Source organism: Palaemon carinicauda, chromosome 6, assembly GCF_036898095.1.
Source record: "Palaemon carinicauda isolate YSFRI2023 chromosome 6, ASM3689809v2, whole genome shotgun sequence".
In the NCBI taxonomy this organism is placed as follows: domain Eukaryota; kingdom Metazoa; phylum Arthropoda; class Malacostraca; order Decapoda; family Palaemonidae; genus Palaemon; species Palaemon carinicauda.
The window spans coordinates 20,707,881-20,726,323 of record NC_090730.1 but is presented as its reverse complement, the minus strand read 5'-3'; the positions used below and the strand labels follow the sequence as shown (position 1 = coordinate 20,726,323).

The window sequence follows — 18,443 nt, the reverse complement described above, 5'->3', positions numbered from 1 at the left end:
CAACGCCACAGTGTTTCCCCTTAGTAGATCGACGAAGTGCAGGCAAGCTTTCTGGACTGCCTTCAACTCTAGGACATTGATGTGTAGGTCCTTCTCCCCATCCATCCAGGATCCTCTCGCCGTACCGTTGAGGAGATGGGCTCCCCATCCCTGGTTGGAGGCGTCTGTGAATAGAAGTAACTCGGGAGGGTCGTTCGCGAAGGGCATCCCCTTGAGCGAGTTCGACCGGCAATGCCACCATTCCAGGGAGGGTATTGTGTTTGGTAGGACTGGGATTAATTTCTGGTGTGAGTCCAGTTGGCACCAGAAGTTCTTCAGGTTCCATTGGACGGCTCTGAGTCTGAGTCTTCCCTGGGGAACCAGTTTTTCCAACGACACCAGATGACCTATTAGTCTTTGCCAGTCCTTCGCCCTCCTGGGTTGCCCAGACAGGAACGGACGAAGGATCTTCATCAGATTGCTTATCCTCTCCTCCGACGGAAAAGCTTTCACTAGTAGGGAATCCAGTGTCATCCCCAAATAGGTCATTCTGGTGGAGGGAGATAGGTTCAATTTTTCTGGGTTGATCATGATACCCAGACCCTTGCAAAACTGGAGAAGTTTCATACCTTGCTCCTTCAAAACGTCCTTCGAGGAGGAAAGAAGCAACCAGTCGTCCAGGTACCGGATGAGGTGAATGCCTCGCTCGTGAGCCCACACCAAGACTGTCGTGAAGACACTCGTGAATACCTGGGGAGCTGTCGACAATCCGAAGCAAAAGGTCTTGAATTGCAGGATCTGGGTACCCCATTTCACCCGGAGAAACTTCCGACTCGAGGGGTGGACTGGAATTTGGAAGTAAGCGTCCTTGAGGTCTATGGTCATCATATAGTCTTTCTCCCTCAAGGACAGCAGGACAGACTTCTGAGTGTCCATTTTGAACTCTGTCTTTCTTATAAACTTGTTGAGCCAACAGATCTATCACCGGTCTCAACCCCCCCCCGTCGCCTTTTCGACCAGGAACAGGCGGCTGTAGAAACCTGGCCCTGGGTGTAGGATCTCCTCCATGGCGCCCTTCTCCAACATGGTGGACAGCTCCTCTTGAAGGGCAGCCCTCTTCAACGGGTCCTTGGGTACCAACCACTCCAACAGGCTGGCCGGAATTAGAGGGGGAGGTTCTGCTAAGAACGGTAACCTGTAGCCCTCCTTCAGTACAGACACTGTCCAGGGCTCTGCTCGGTGAGCCTTCCATGCTTGCCAATGTAGTCTGAGGCATCCCCCAACCTGAGGCTTGGGCAGGAGTAGGGGGCCTCCCACTCTATCTCCTCCTGGAGGAGCGGCCTGAACGGCCGCTCCTGGAGGCAGAATAACCTGTCCTAAACGAGGCCGACGCTGCTGGGGCTCCTCTACGGGGGGGCTGAGGCCCAAGAGGAAGAAGGGGCTTCTCTCCTCGTCAGGCTAGGGGGGGCCTGAGGAGCCGAGGAACCGTCTGAGGCTGACCTCTTGTAGGGGGGCCTCCTTACCGGCGGAGGCCTGGGCGCGTTTACTTCTTTTCTCTTAGTCACCTTCTCCATGATCTACTCTAACTCCTTCAAGGGGAACAAGGAGTCACCCCACACAGGAAGGCTCCTCATGGCCCTCGCCTCTCTGTCTGGGACCTTCCGGGAAAGCTTCGTCAGGATGGTGTCCCTTTTGCGAAGCACCCAATTCGCTGACAGGGCGAGGGACTGGTAGGTGAGGAACTTAAGGGTCTTGCCCCCGGAGATGATAAGCTCCCTCAGGAGGCTTTGCTGTTCTGGGTCTGTCAGGTCATATGTTGCTTGCACACCTACTAGTGTGGAAGCCCACCAGTCTAACCAAGAGGAGACGTGAACTAGGTCCTTAGACATCTCCTCCATCATCGCAGCCTCCGATTGTGAAAAACAAATCGGGGCTGAAGAGGCTCTGTCCTCCGAGGCGCTCTGTCCCAGAATGTCGAGAGCAGGTTCCACTTTGCAGGCTCCCGGTCGTTGTCCCTCTGGCACATAGATCCTGCTCTGTGTTTTGAGCCCTTGGAGCAACTTCGAAGAGCTCTGCGTCTTGGGAGCTTCGGCATTGCCTGCTACCACTCTATCAATGTGCTCTCGGCCCAGGACGAGATCTCGGGCCACAGGAAGTGCCAGGGAGGATTTTTGTTGGACAGGCGCTTGCATCAACCGGGTAAGGCTGGACCTCCAGTAGTCCTCATCGGTAGCAACTGGCTCTTCAATCCTGTGATGTCTCCTGATCAGGCTTATAACTTTTCGATAGGCCGAGTCCTCGGTCGGGGAACCTTCCCTACCGTTGGCCGAAGCCTCGACCTGGTCCCGGGGAGCCGGGTCACCGGGCACTCCCACCGGGCGCCTTGGTTCTGGCACAACAGGCACTCCCCTACGGAGGTACTGGTCTTCCCCGGCGGAGACCTCCATACCAGGTACGGGGGTTAGGACTAGCATCGCCGAGCCGGCGAGGACTACCGTCCGATCATGCTCTCTGGGGGACGAGGACGCGGATCCCGTGGGCTGACCCGACGGCGGGAACCGTTCCTTAAAGTCCGAGGGCCGCACCAGCTGGGCTGATTCGGCCAGGCTACCCGTAAGGAAGCACAGTTCCCCCCGCTGGGCGGGGTGAACCGGAGGCTTCGCGGTCTTACGCCTGCCTGCAGAGGCCTTCTCGCATTTCTCCCTGCGAGGATCATACCTACTTCTGGAGGATGGTCTCCGTGGCGAGAAATCCCTGGACCGCCGGTCTGGGGAACACTGTAACTCTGACTTACGGGGAACGAATACCCAATCACCATCGAGGGACCTCCTACTCCTGTTTCCTCCGTGGAGAGCGGGACCGTCTCCTGCTGAACCTCGAACGGGATCTTGAACGGGAACGCCTGCTCCTGGACCGCTCCCTCCGGCGCCGATGTCTCCTCCTGGCTTCTTCTTCCGAAGAGAATGACTCCCCACCATCCGAAGAGCCCGACGACACCGTACCACCCGCACGGCGGGCAGAAGCGGGGGCCGCGGAAGGCTTCGCGACTCGTAGCGTACCCGAGGTAGAGGGTTGCAGGAAGGTTTCTGGAACCGCTGTCAGAGGAGCTGGGAACGAGGGTTGGCGCCCAACACTAGGGAACCAGGTATCCAGGCCCTCTTCCATCCGCATAGGGGACCTACCTGGCGTTTTAGGGAGCTTCCACCCGAAGGTATCACTTACTGTGGAGTCTAACTTACCCTGGGTGTCGCTGCCTGCCAAAGAACCTGAAACACAGGCCCACGAAGGGGGCGAAGACACAGGAACAACATTACTACACCATAAGGGGTCATCGGAGGAAACGTGCCCCCCAAGCACAAGGGCCGAGTCTCCAGAACCCCCCCGACACAGCACTACCAGGCTCCCTACTAGCCCAATAAGGCCCCGCAACTCCCACTTCACACACACCAGACTCCTGGGGAAGAACCCCCGGCTCTTTCTCAGCAACGGACTTACCTCATCCCCTACTCTGGGTAGGGGAAGGAGAGACAGAAGCCCCGTCGGACCGTCCACTGGGCGACGGTAGCGGCGAAGAGATGCTAGATTTTCTGGGCGAACGTTTCGACGACTTCTTTTTCTTCGTGCCGTATCGCACCCACTGAATCTCACTCCAACCAACACACTCAAAGCACGTATCTGAAGGAGAGCAAATCTTGCCCCTACAGGAAGAGCAAAGGGAGTGAGGATCCACTTCCGGTTTGGAGAGGAACGCTCCACACGATTTTCCGGCTCTAGGCCCAGGACAACGGCGGATTTGCTCCATAGCGCACAACCACAAGACACAGGAACGCAGGGAATCAAAGGGATACGCTTGGGAAGCACAAGGAAGGGTAGTGAACGCACAGGAACACAAGGGATAAGCACAAAGTTACCACGCGGTAAACACGCGGTAAACACGAGGCGGACATAAAGGGTCGAGAGAGACGAGAGCGACGTGGTATCACGTCGCGACCAGAGAACTTACTGGCGCTCACGACCCAAGCGGACCTCGACCTAGCGCAAAGGCTACCCTCGGGGCACGTTCTCTTACTCCCGGGTTAGCCCTCCATAGAAAACGGGTTTAGGGTATACTACACAAAACTCTGGTCGGTAGAGAGGAGATTACAGGTAACTCCTAAGAAAGTAGTTCGAGGTAAGTATTCGTGTTGGAACAAATACAAATTATCTACGAATTTGTCGTTTGTTCCGTAACTGAAATACAAACCACGCTATTTAATATGGGTGACTCACCCCTTAGGAAGGGTGGTAAGTCCCTGCCATACTGGCTTTGGCTTTGCCCGGGGACTCTATATTTGAGTGTGTAAGTACTCAGGTAATAAGGAGTTCCTGCACCTCGCTAGCATTGCTGTGTAACTGCTGCGGCCTACATAAGCTGTGAGTGAAGGTGAGAAGAGTGACTCGTCCTAGGAAGTTGACCTGGAGTTCTTCAGATGGAAATCTAGGCTAGGACTCTCCCAATACCACCTCGTCAGGGTATGGGGACGTGACAGTATTAATCTTAATACTAGGAACACAAGGAAGCATGGTTTACCTGCAGTGGTTTGAGGTCAGCTGTGCAGAGAACCCAGGATGCTGCTTTCTCCAAGGAAGGAGAGGATGAAGAAAAGAATAAGAGCCAGACAAACCTTTTCATTTACGCACACTAAAACCGGGTAACAATGCCCTCAACCTTCTGCTACCTGTCCATTAAGGAGCCTGAGGTTAGACCAGCTGTCGTGCAGCCACCACAGGGCCGATAGAGAATGTATCGAGTCTCCTGTGTGTCACGTCTTGCAGGTAGTGGGCTGTGAAGGTCGTCTGACGCTTCCACACCCCAGCTTGCAGGACCTGCGTCACTGAATAGTTCTTTTTGAAGGCCAGGGACGTAGCTATGCCCCTGACATCATGTGCTCTAAGGCGACGTGACGGAGGAGGGTCAGGATTCAAGGCTAGGTGTATTACCTTGCGAATCCAGGCTGAGATGGTATTCCTGGTGTCTCTCCTCTTTGTTTTCCCAGTGCTCAAAAACAGGGCTTGTACTTGGGGACGAACTGCAGCTGTTCTTTTAATATACAACCTCAGACTCCTTACTGGGCACAGTAGGAGATGGTCTGGGTCATCTGTTACAGAACAAATACTCGAAACCTGGAAAGAGTCGAACCTAGGGTCCGGCACTCCCGGATTCTGAGTCTTGGCAACAAACTCAGGGACGAACCTGAACGTTACCTCCCCCCATCCCCTTGAACGGGCTATGTCGTATGAGAGACCATGGAGTTCGCTGACTCGTTTGGCCGAGGCCAAAGCTAGTAGGAACACCGTCTTCCAAGTAAGGTGGCATTCTGAAGCCTGGCGTAATGGTTCGTAGGGAGGTGGGGTTCTTGACTGGTTCTAACGCCCCTTTGGCGTGCATGGCCGACACTTCCTCCTGCAATGCTGCTGTTCTTAAGGGGTCCTTGGGTGCCAACCACTCTGCCTGTTGGTCCGGAATTAGAGGGGGCGGGTCCGCTAGGAAGGGTAGCCTGTACCCGTCCTTCAGAACTGCTACGGTCCACGGATCCGCTCTGTAGTCCCGCCAAGCTTGCCAAGAGTGTTTGAGGCATCCCCCTACCTGAGGCTTCGGCAGGAGTAGGGGGCCTCTCTGTCTATCTTCTCCTAGAGGCGCGGCTGGAATGCCCTCTCCTAGAGTTGGGATAGGAGGACCTAAAGGAGGCTTGCGGAGTCGAACCTCCCCTATGGGAGGGCTGTGCGCCTTGATGCCAAGACATCAACGGGGAATCTCTCCTAGGCTGAACTGGCGATGAGTGGAGGCCGTCTGGTGCTGACCTCCTATGAGCCGGACGTCTTGCCGCTGGGGGCCTGGGCACCCCCACCTCTTTGAGCTTCCTGACCCTCCCCATTGCCTCTTCGACCGCCTTCAGGGAGAAGACGGAATCGCCCCACACCGTAGAGCTCCTCAGAGATCTCGCCTCCCGCTCGGGTAAGTTACAGAGCATCTTATTCAGGACGGTGTCCCTTTTCTGTAGGACCCAGTTAGCTGTTTGCGAGAGGTATTGAAACGTGAGGAATTTCAATGCCTTTCCCCCTGAGCTGGTCAGTTCCCGCAACAAGGTTTGGTTCTCCGGTACGGAGAGGTCATGAGAGGACTGGAACCCCACCAGGGTGCAGGCCCACCAGTCCAACCAAGAAGTGACATTCACCAAGTCTTGGGTCCTATTCTCCATCATGGAGGCTTCCGCTGGCGAGAAACACACTGGGGCAGAGGATGCCCTGTCTTCTGCAGCCCCTTAATTTAGTGCGGCAATTGCTGCCTCGATTGCACGGGGGCCTCCCCGGCGACCGTCCGGGACGTAAAAGCATTTTTGTCTTCTAAGGCCCGGAAGCAGTTTGGAGGACACCTGGCTCTTGGTGGCGTCCTATTGGCTCGCTATGTATTTATCGATGTGGTCCATCCCTAGCTTCACATCCGGCACCAGAGGGAGGGTTAGGGACGGTTTCTGCTGGACCGGGTTGTCCACTAACCTGCTCAGCCCGGAGAGCCAGGCCTGCTCCGCCGATGGTTTAGGATCGTCCAGCCTGTGGTGTCGCCTGATGAGCGCTAACACCTTCCAGTAGGAGGAGACATCGTCAGAAGAGCACTCTCCTCCTTCTATGAGGCCTTCCGTTACCTGGTCATCCGCATGAGGTGCCTCGTCGGTCACGGATGGAGCCGCGTGGGAAGCCAGATCCTTCCTCTCACGCTGAACCACTGGAGCGGAGACTTGCAGAACGGGCGGATCCGCTGGGACGGGAGTAGCCGTCATGGGTCTACTCCCTCCCGTGGAGCTCCGCGGAGTCGTGGACCTTCCAAGATCTTCCGGCCAGCCCTATCGCTTGGGAAGAGCCACTGAGGGACCGGGAGCCGGGGCCATGCTGCCGGGCCGAAGGAGAGGCTCTTTCCGCTGGGCGGATGGAGCCGGTACCTTTGCGGACTTAGGCTTGGCGAAGGCTACTTGGTGAGCCGACTTCGGGCGACGGGCGAACCTACAGGAGGAACCGTGTCATGAGGGTGATGAAGCGGCTCTAGGGAGCCACCCGGAAGAGCCCGGAAAGAAGGCTACCTTGAGTAGTTCGCTGCGCGGGATTGTAACTAGTACCCACTTATCTCTTGATGCTTCTTATGCTTCTTTCTGGAGGTCCTGACACGTTTCCTGGAATGGGCAGAGCGCGAGCCAGACCTCTTCCTACGGGACCTCTCCCGCTTCTTCCTCGAGTCCCTTGGGCCCGCATCTTCCGAGTAGGACGAGTCCGATGAATCTGATGTAAACGATGACAGGGAGGACGACGAGCCCGCTGAGTCTTCCGTTACGTCCGATGCTGCTGGGGGATCCTCGTGTCCTTCCACTGGCGAGGGCAGCTGCAAAAAGATAGGCGGGAGCGTCGACGACGGCGCCGAGGGAGACCGCACAGCCTTCTTGGGGCCGAACCAGCTGTCAAACTCCTCTTCTAATCTCATCGGAGACCTGAAGGGCGTCCTAGGGTCCGTCCAAGCGATGGAGTCCGAATTCGACGAGCCTGCCGGCGGGCTCTCCTTGTCCGCTTCTCCCCCGATCGCTGAAGCACCTGAAACGCACAGCCACGATGCAGGGGAAGGGGCCAGAGCAGACTTCCCCCACATCGGGTCTTGGGACGAGACGGGTCCTGTAGGCACCAGGACCTCGTCTCCCGAACACACTCCTGCCCCCCAATCAGGCCCTCCACACGCCTGTACAGACACAACATCCCCCACATCAGGAATATCAGACTCCAGGGGAAGGGCAATGGGCCGCTTCCCCGCAACGGACTTACCTCGTCCCCTACTCCGGGTAGGGGAAGGCGGCAGGGAACTCTTCTCCGATGGGTCATTGGGCGACGCTAAGGGTGAGGAGATGTTCGCCTTCTTGGGTGATCTCTTGGACGCCTTCTTCTTCTTGGTCCCGTAGAGAGCCCACTTTATCTCGGGCCAAGACTCACACTCCGGACACGTGGCTGAGGTGGTACACACACTGCCCCTACACGAAGAACACAAGGTGTGGGGATCAACCTCTGGCTTAGAGAGGAACGCACCACAAGATTTACCGGCCATAGGCCCGGGGCAACGATGAGGATGCTCCATAACCGACCACTAAAGCACCAAGCAACACAAGAACACAGGGGAAAGAGGTGGATAAAGGAATATAAGGTGAATGTTGAACACGTGGGAACCACGTGGGGACACAAAGGGTCGCACGGGATGAGAGAGCGCGGCGAGATGTTTATCACGACGCGACCAGAAACTTACTGGTGACCGAGACCTGGCCACGCGCGCTCACTGACTCGGGTCGCCTCAGGGCGCGTATTCATCCGCTACAGAGGGACCCACTATAGAAAACGGAGATAGGGGAAACTACACAAAATTCTGGTCGGTTGGGAGGAGAATCCCAGATACTCCTAAGAAAGTAGTTCGAGGTAATAACTCCGTGTTGGAACAAACATGGATTACCCCGAGCAGTAACTGGATGTCGATGGTCATGACTCTGGTAGCCGTGGAGGTATACTGGATACACCTGCCAGTCATCACTATGTGTGCAAGCTGGGGAGCTCGTGCGTTAAGGTGTGCGTTATAGCTCTCACGAGTAGTCTCTTCACATAGAGAGTTCAAACTTGCAGTCCATCCTGGAAGCCCTTGCTGTAGGTGCACACCTTGGATTTTATGAGGAGCTTAAGAGTAGTGCATGATGCATGCAATGGTGAGGTATGTAATAATCTACTAGTTCTAAACTCCTAACATGCTGAGGGCATGCTAGGGGTTTAGTAAGAACAAGTTAGTCACTCTACGCTCATGTACAAAAGTGCCACGTTCAGGCATGTGTGTGCCCATGCCCATGCACTCACTCTAAAGAGATAGCGTGTTCATTTGAGAGCGAGCGCTCAGGTGAGAGCATGCATTGACATATTGCTCATCAACACAAGGATCCTTTGGCGGGGTGTACGTCTCACAGGAAGGCGTGTGAGAGACAGGCTACCGTTAAGCATATATACTCCACAGGGTGAAAGTGCTCACTTGTTAAGCACGCTCAATTTCGTAAAAAAGCGAGCTGCTCGCAAACAAAATCCGGTAATCATCATTCCAAACCTGTCGGGGAATGTTGATTCAACAGTGCTCACTCAAAGACATATTGCTTGTGAGCATGTGTATCCAAAGAAGGATACCATGTTCCTTCAGGAAGAAGCTTTTTCCCTCCTGATACTATTTCTATCCAACCTGTAGACAATCGGTGAAGTCTGCATTAAGGATGTCTCTGTCCAAAGGAAGATGTCCCAAGACTCTGCTAGCATTATCACCGGGATCAAGTGTCCAAGGTTAAAGAAGAAAATATGCAGGAAAGCAATTAACTGCTAAAATCTCCAGCCAGTCTGTTCTCAATGATGGCTGCTATCAAAGCGACTGCTCAGTGAGCAAGCAAAGGGGTGGTGCTTCCCTGCTCCCTGTTTACATCTCGTTATAAAACTTTTAACTTCCGTTATCTCCAGCTTCCTAATTATCTCTCCAATGTAAAGATCTCAGGTTTATAATAGTCAGAACAAAGGTGGTATGGGATTGCCATTAAGGGTGCAGTAATTATTTGCAGTTTTTCATTCAGTGGTGTCTCTGTTGTCATATACCCCATGAATGATAAGGTCTGACTGTATTGATTTTATTGCTGAATTACAAAGGTTGAGGAATTATTTTTTAGTAAAAACTATCAAAAAAAAAAAAAAAAAAAAAAAAAACACACAAATCCATAAACATCAATGAACTAAGACAAAAAAAACTGTACTGTACAGTATGAGTAATGTAAAGAATTGCACAATCTGTACTGTATTTTGAGTTGCCGCTGTTGGCAATTCTCCACGTAAATGGGAAGATTGCTGGACAGTGGCTTGTGGATGGTGACTCTCCCTCAGAAGGGAAAGTTGCCCAACACCTGGTGTAACTTTTACCTGGATGGAGAAGTTGTCCAGCACCTGGAGGCAGACTATGGGCAGCACTCTTTGCTTCCCATCAACGAGCTGAGCTCAAGTTGAAGGTCGGCATTGAGAGCTGCCTGTGAAACATAGCCGCAATCAGTTTCTGGGTTACCCTAGTAATCCAGCAATAGGAGGAATGAGGGGAAAAACTCTGACATGTGACTCTGAGGAGCACCGGTTGAAACTGCTTTCGTTCAAGTAGATTCTGGGTCAACCTCGTACTCCAGCAATAATAGGGACGAGGGAGAAAACCCCAACCGGTAACTCTGAGGAGCACTGTTTAAAACTGCTTCCATTCAAGCAATTTCTAGGTCACCCTCATATCCCAGCATTAGGAGGAATGAGGGAGAAAACCTGACTGGTAATTCCGAGGATCCTGGTTGACACTACTTTTGTTCAAGCTCCTTTTAGGTCACCCTTATACTCCACCATTAGGAAGAATGAGGGAGAAAATCCAGACAGGTAACTCTGAAGAGCACCGGTTGAAACTGCTTTCATTCAAACAGTTTCTGGATCACCCTCGTACGAAGGTGAAACCCAAGTAAACCTGACTGGTAACTAAGAGGAGCAGCGGTTGCCCTCAAACTCTCGCATAAGGAGGAATTAGGGCAAAGAAGTCTGCCACTAAAGCATGAGAAAACTGTTGGTGCATTACCTCAAGGTTCTTGGAAAGGATAACTGGTAAATCCTTCGGGAGGCAGCTATGCACTCCTGTTGTGCCCTTAACTGTAGTTCTCTCGACAAACCATTCCTTAGCTGGGAGACACAAAAGCCCCAAGGAAGGCAGGAGTTGCCGTAAGCGGCAATGGGAGAGACCCCCGGCAGTGGATGCCGCCGCTTCGCTAAGCAAAGCGACGATGTCTGCACCTACAGGATGTTTGGGGGTTGTGAGAGCTCTATTGATGCATTACCTCTAAAGCGGCCATCACTCTTACTTGACTGTCCTTTGGAGGAGAAAGAGTAAGCAGATTATGAGTAGAGGGATTGAGCTGATGGCAAAGGAAGTAAGGGTTTCTTTACTTTACTTTACTTTGATGGCTGCTTTTCTGGTCCCATACAGCAAGGGAACACCACTCTCTACAGGACCTCCACTGTCGTTTTATCTTGTTCGTTCACAGTATTTATCTTTTCAAGTCACATATTGTTCATTTACTGTTAAATCGTCATTGTCAAAAGACTCATGAAATAAGAAAGTCTTCAGTTTCCTCTTGAAAGCCTTAATGTCTTCAATCATTCGAATATATCGTGCAAGCTTATTATATAGTCTCAGGGCCGCATATTTAAAGGCTCTGGAGCCCAAAGTGGACATAAATCTAGGTTCCAACAGTTTGAAGCCATCTGTAACTATTCTCGTGTCGACATGATTTGTTGGCTGCGCAATATGTAGCAATTCTCTTAAGTATTTTGGATGACCGGTTCTGATAACTTGGTGGGTTATTGTACATATTTCAAATTCAATTCTCGCTTTAATCGTCAGCCAGTGTAAATCAATTAGTATAGGGGTGATCCTTTCTCTAGGTGGGACACCTTTTATCAGTCTTGCTCCTGTTTATTGTTTTGTAACTTCTTAAGTTGGACTTTTGGTAAATTGTAGTAGATAGAGTTGCAGTAGTCAATTCTGGTAATAACACAGTTTATCACAAGTTTCTTTACAGAATGTTCGTCCAGGTACTTTTTTATAAACGCAATATTTCTTAGATGATAACCAGCACTTTTTATTACATTATTTATTTGGGCATTTAGAGACAGGTTACAGTCAAGAAATACACCTAGATCTTGAACTTTACTAGATATCGGCACCGAGTCATTATTTATATTAATTTGAATATCACCTAAGTTTCTCACCCTGTTTCTCTTGGCCACCTACCCATCTCATCCACAGGGAGAATGGTCATTCCCAACACTCGATACAAGGAGAGTCCAACAAGCAGAGAGACTGCATGCAGGAAAAAGGGAATGGGGAACCGTCTCAGAAGCTGAAAGAAGGAGACATTCAAGGCTGGACAAGCCCAAAAGACAGGACCCTAAAACCCAAGAACTCCAGAACTAGAAAAGTCAAAGCCAGTTTGTTAACGGGGGAGAGAGAACGGAATGTCCTCACTCCCACGAGACAAAAGCAAAAGTGGCAATATAGCACAGGTGTGAGTGTGAGTAGGGACACGGTACTACCTACTACGCCCCGCTAACTAGCAGTAGGTAGTTATACGTATAGACTACGCCTCACTAACTAGCGGTGGGTAGTTATACCTTAATAAGTCTTACGGCTAGTTTTCAGCTTTGTCAAAAGTATATTCCCTATAAAGAGAGAAATGATATGTATTTAAGACAGAATAAATAAATCATTAAGAGGTTATGAACCAATCCTTTAGTATGTTAGTGCCAAATAATCACATACCGTATGATAGAAAGTAAATTTGTGTTTATATACAATGGTACTCTTTCTTTATGAAAGGAATTATAAATGCAATGTGTTGTTTTTATTACTTGGATAAAAAATTGTTGACCTTGAATCTACTGATGAATGAGATTTTCTTTTTTTTACAGATTATGCAATCTTTTGAATAACCACAGTAAGTGTGGACAAGAAAATAAGTATTATTTCTAGTGGCACTTCATTTATAGTCTTTTTTTTTTTTTGGTAAAATCAAACAGCAGTAGTGCTAGACAAACATCTTGAGAAATGCCTACATAATGTGCACACAGGAATGAACAACTAACTAAGAGACACAGTACTAATGTTGACAAGATAAAATTCTTCGATCTTATTTAGGAGCAAATAAAAGACTGTAAAAGAAGAAAATTGAAATCTGAATCAGGGTTACTTGGAGAGAGAGTGAGAGAATAGAGTCATTAAAAGGATCCGAAATCAAGGGTGGCACAAATTACAGTACGGTACGTACAAGTTTTGTCATAAGCAGGAGGTGCGGAAGATAAGACAGATTTCTTCTGTAATGCTAGAGGAAAAAGAACTTTGGAAATGTGTGGGTATCTTGAAATTGGTTGGAGGGAAGAATGAGATCAAATCCAAAGCAGAGAGAGGTTTAAGGAAAAATAAAGTAGGATCATAATGACCTTGAGCATGAAGAGTAAAAGTATACAACGAGGAGAAAGGAGACACGAAGGCACGTGAAAAAATATTGAGATGAGCAGAAGTGAAAATCAGTGGCATGAAGAGTATGATGTAAAAGGCAATGGCTATGTGCAAAAGAAAAGTAATGTTCACATTCAACACGGCAGGAGGTGCGGTAGATTTGGAAGATTTTACAGTGTGATCAAAATCCTTCATGATACAGATGGACTTACTAAGACGAGGATATTTTACAATGTGATAAAAAAATCCTTCATGATAGAGATGGACTTACAAAGATGACAAGAGATACTTGGGGGGTGCAATATCATGTTTCCTTCTCTTAACAGTGGATTCAATTAGTATCTAGGGATATAAGCTAACAGGTACACAAGGCATAGTAGAAAGTTTGGAAGCATGGCGGGAGGAGATAAGGGTCGATGAAAAAGATGAGGGATTCACAATTTCTGGCATTTTTTCAACTTTAGTGGCAGTTGGTGGAAAGACTATGGAAATACAGTTGAAGGTGACGCACCTTGCACGGACTCACTCTTAGGAAGAGTAAGGTAAGAATAGTCACTGGATTTATCATTAATAGCCAACTTGCAACCTTAGGTAAAAAGTTAAATGCTACATGTCGAAGGAACCTAAGAGGGAATAGAGCCCAGTGAAGAAAATAATTGGAGAAACAATAAACAAATTATTAAAGAGAATCATTGAGTGATTTCACTGAATTAAATACTATTTTCTTCATCTTGAGCTTGAAAATTTTAAAGTCAAAGTTACAATGTTCTGCAATTCTTTCTTTTTCTTGGGTGATAAAGGACAAACATAAGAATGTTAAAGAAAAGGAGATCAACATTCTAGAAGGGGGGGAGGGGAGACTTCTTCATTTCACCCTGGATTTCTGGACATGCCATTGGGAGAATCATATTTGTACATTTTGAAGCTTTATCTCTCTCCTTCCTAATTCTAAGATGTATCTCACATGACATGCCATACACTATATGCATCTAAAAGATGATGACATTCCTCACCTCCATAGACTACCACAGAAAGCCTGCTTCTACATATCTATATATGACACACATATAATGCAAGTCAAAGCGAGTGTTGTAAAGACGAGAGCTTCAATAACCTTAATGAAATCTAATCTCAGATGAGTACGAGGACTTACTTTGAGAATATTAAAAAGTTAATATGAACAACAATACTAAAACTAATGATGCAATGATCTGAAGTCTCTAACAAAAGTGCTCAATCTAGTGTGTGTTGTTGGCAAACAAAAGCAAAATATGACGTACACATAGCTAAGCACTGCCATCTGTTGGCAATCTTTAAATCCTAAAAGTCTAGTAAAATAATTATCTTCAAAACTCTAGTGTTAATAGGGATGTTTTGAAGCTGTTTTTCAGGAGAATACAGCAAATAAAAATTAGGTTAAATGTAGATAAGTATAGTACAGCATATACAATTAATTTCAGAGATCATATGAACTCCAGCCTTGCAACTTCCTTTTGCAGGGGGAGGGGGAGCTTCCACTGGATTTTTTACCTGGATAACTGCTTGTCCCACTGCTGAGTTTGCACCATTTTGGATAACAACATCGCCAGTACTTAGGGGTACAAAGTCTTTCAACATTCGATAAGCTGTGCCAGGATTCACAGCAATTGTAGCTGCCATAGCCAAATCAATGTCAGAAGGAATCTGAAAATATAATAAAGGTTTAAGGAAAAATGAGTGAAGTGAACATTGCAAGTCACAATAAGCTGTAATTGTTAGGCTGAGCTTGTTAAGAAAAAAATACTTGAATCTATACTTAAATGAGTGAGTAATTATGATCATGGAAAACTCTCCATAAATGTTGGTAAAGTACATTTCTATGACCACAGAAAGAACATAAATGGATATATTAGACATGTACATCTATAAAGAGGGGCAATTTCAAATACTTTACAGTTATAAATAAATTTGTGATGGCCAAACTTGTTGCTTATATTTTGAAATTGTGTGGTGGTAAAAATATAAAATCTTCAGAAATAAAGTAATTTATACTAAAAATCCATCACTTTTATGCAAGCATATTCAGATGGGCATTAAGAAGGAAACAAATTACACACCAGGCCAATTAGGCTTCCAAGTGGAGCTGCACCTTGAGAGGTTTAATTCGTTCCTAGTGTTGTTTGGACCAAGTTCAAGAAATGTGGGGTAGTATGGTGGAACCTTAACTAAGCTGGTAGGTTTGTAAAAATAAAAAATGCATAGTATATTTTATAAATAGTTTAATATTTTTTTTTTTTTCATTTTGATACATCGTCACCTGTTTACATGTCTGAATATCTATAGAATTTAGAATTGAACTAGGACAAGGAGACTGAAGACCTTTCAAATGTGAAACTACAATAGCTTTAGAATTGACAAAGGATCACAACTGGATCCTTTATAGGTTGTAACTCTATGTTTGCCAATAGGACATGTGATAAGATTAATAACTGTTTCCACAGCAGAAAAGCCTGTATCCCAATAAACACTGATCTAGTAGGGTTGAAGCGCAAATGAGATGAATAAAAGAACTAGATCGAGGTGTCTTTCTTTAACATGAAAGGGTAAATAGGTCCAAACAGGAATAAAATTGCAAATCTTGTCAATGGCTTACATTTTTTGTAGAATACAAAAAATGTTGTTCTACACCACGTGGCTGCGGGGGCATCACAACAATTAGAATAGCGCCAACATATTCCTGTTTGTTGTAAGAGGCCACTAACAGGGATGGGACGAGGGGACTGGGAACCCCCCCTCTCCTCTATCTTAATTTTGTGAGATATCAAAGAGATGGAGCTGGGGGGAGAATGACTGCTCCCCGCACTCTAGTTTTGGGGTGTCTGAATGTGCATGGATGTAGTACGACAGAGAGTAAAAGATATGAGATTGGAAGTATGTTTAGGAATAGAAGGATGGATATATTGGCTTTATGTGAGACAAAGATAAAAGGGGAGAGTGAAGTGATATTTGAAGTGACGAGTATCTGAGATTGAAAGGGGAAGAGCAAGAGAGGGTATGGCTTTATTGCTGAGTGAATGGATGACAAGTAAAATAGAGGAATGGAAGGAGATATCATCTAGGTTAATGCGGGTAAGGGTTAGGTTGGGTAGGGAATGTTGGGCTTTTGTTAGTCTGTATGGGCCAGGTTGTAAGAAAAGTGAAGAGCGGAGTGAATTTTGGAATGAATTAACTAGGTGTGTAGAAGGACTGGGTAGAAAGAATTATGTAATTGTCTTGGGTGACTTAAATGCTAGAGTAGGAGATGCTGTATGGGCAAAGATCTGGCAGTGATTTTTATTCTTCTGGAAGCGTTTTGAACGTTATACATGCTGTCTAAGCATCTATAACGTTATAGAGGTATGTGTCACTGGGAAGTATGGCGTACCGGGTGAAAATTAGAGTGGCAGGAGACTGGTAAATATGTGGGTTGAGCAAGAGACGGTAATAAGTTGTAGTTTTTTTCAAAAAGGAAGATAATAACAAGTATATATGGGTAAGAGTGACAAATGGAAGAGTGGTAGAAAGGGCATTAATGGATTGTGTTGATAACTAGAAGAATGTTTAGAAGATTGAAAGCCATGCACATGTTTAGGGGTATGACTAACGGTATATCTGATAATATTTTGGTGGAAGGAAAATTACTTGTAGCAATAGAGTGGGGGATGTAAAAGGGAGGTAGTGAAGGTTGAAGAGTTAATAAAACCAGAGGTAAAAAGTGAATATCAAAAAAGGATGGAAATGGCATATGACAGAGTGAAAGTGAGAGAAAGGAGTGGAAGTTAGTAAAGGACAATTTTGTTGGGATTGCAAGTGATGTGTGTGGCAAGAGGATTGTTGGAGGCAGCATGAGGAAGGGTAGTGAATGGTGGAATGAAGGAGTTAAGATAAAAGTGGAAGAGAAAAAGAGGGCATTTGAAGAATGGCTGCAGAGTAATAGTGTAGAGAAGTATGAAAGAACTAGAAAGCAAAATGTGGAAGTAAAACGTAAGGTGGCTGACTGGAGTTGGGGTCAGGGTTTGGGTCGTTCATATGAAGAGAATGATAAGAAGTTTTGGAAAGAAGTTAAGAGAGTAAGGAAGGGTGGTTTGAGAATTGAAGAGACAGTGAAAGATGGAAGTGGAAGGTTGTTAAAAAGAGGAGGCAAGAAAATGGTGGGTGGAATATTTTGAAAGTTTGATAAATGTTGAGGGTAATAGGGAAGCAGATATATTTGCTGTTGCAGGTGTTGAGGTGCCACTGATAGGAGAGAATGAGAGAGAGATTATAAGAAAGGAAGTGACGAGAATTCTAGATGAAACGAGAGTAGGAAAAGCACCTGGTATGAATGGTATGAGAAGTGAGATGTTAAAGGAAGGGGGTGTAACTGTACTTGAATGGTTGGTGAGATTGTTGAATATGTGTTTCATGTTGTAAATGGTACCAGTAGACTGGGTGTGTGCGTGTATTGTACTACTATATAAAGGTAAGGGAGATGTGCTTGAGTGTTGTAATTCAAAGGGCATTAGTTTGTTGAGTGTGGTTGGAAAAGTGTATGGTAGAGTAATAATCAAAAGGGTTAAGGATAAAACAGAGAATGCAATCTTAGAAGTACAGGGTGGTCTTAGAAGAGGTAGGGGATGTATGAATCAGATTTTTAAAGTTAGGCAGATACGCGAGAAATATTTAGCAAAAGGAAAGATGTATGTTACGTTTTTAGATCTGGAGAAAGTGTATGATAGAGTTGATAGGGAAGCGATGTGGAATATGATGAGGTTATATGGTGCTACAAGCAGTGAAAAGTTTCTACATAGGTAGTAAAGCATGTGTTAGGATAGAAAATGAAGTGAGCGAGTGGTTTCCAGTGAGAGTGGGGCTGAGACAGGGATGTGTGATGTCGCTATGGTTGTTCAATTTGTTTGTTGATGCAGTTTGAGAGAGGTGAATGCTTGAGTACTTGGTCGAGGATTGAAACTGATAGACGAGTGATCATGAATGGGAGGTAAATCAGTTGTTGTTTGCGGATGATACCGTATTGGTTGCAGACTCGCGAAAAGCCTGGTTGTTAAGTGACAGAGTTTGGAATGGTATGTGAGAAGGAAGTCAAGAGTTAATGTGGGTAAGAGTAAGGTTATGAGATGTAAGAGAAGGGAAGGTGGTGCGAGGTTGAATGTCATGTTGAATGGAGAGTTACTTGAGGAGGTGGATCAGTTTAAGTACTTGGGGTCTGTTGTTGCAGCAAATGGTGGAGTGGAAGTAGATGTGCGTCACAGAGTGAATGAAGGATGCAAAGTGTTAGGGGCAGGGAAGAAAGTAGTAAAGAATAGAGGGTTAGGAATGAATGTAAAGAGAGTTC

The 18,443-nt window shown here is 47.2% G+C and overlaps 1 protein-coding gene across 1 annotated transcript in view; it reads right to left on the bottom strand.

The window, feature by feature from the left end:
- Positions 1 to 18,443, bottom strand: part of LOC137642487 (enoyl-[acyl-carrier-protein] reductase, mitochondrial-like) — a 101,625-nt gene that overhangs the window by 38,272 nt on the left and 44,910 nt on the right. The window contains exon 3 of the mRNA XM_068375079.1: positions 14,624 to 14,776. Within this exon, the coding sequence (XP_068231180.1) occupies positions 14,624 to 14,776 (153 nt within the window). The remainder of the gene's footprint in view (positions 1 to 14,623; positions 14,777 to 18,443) is intronic.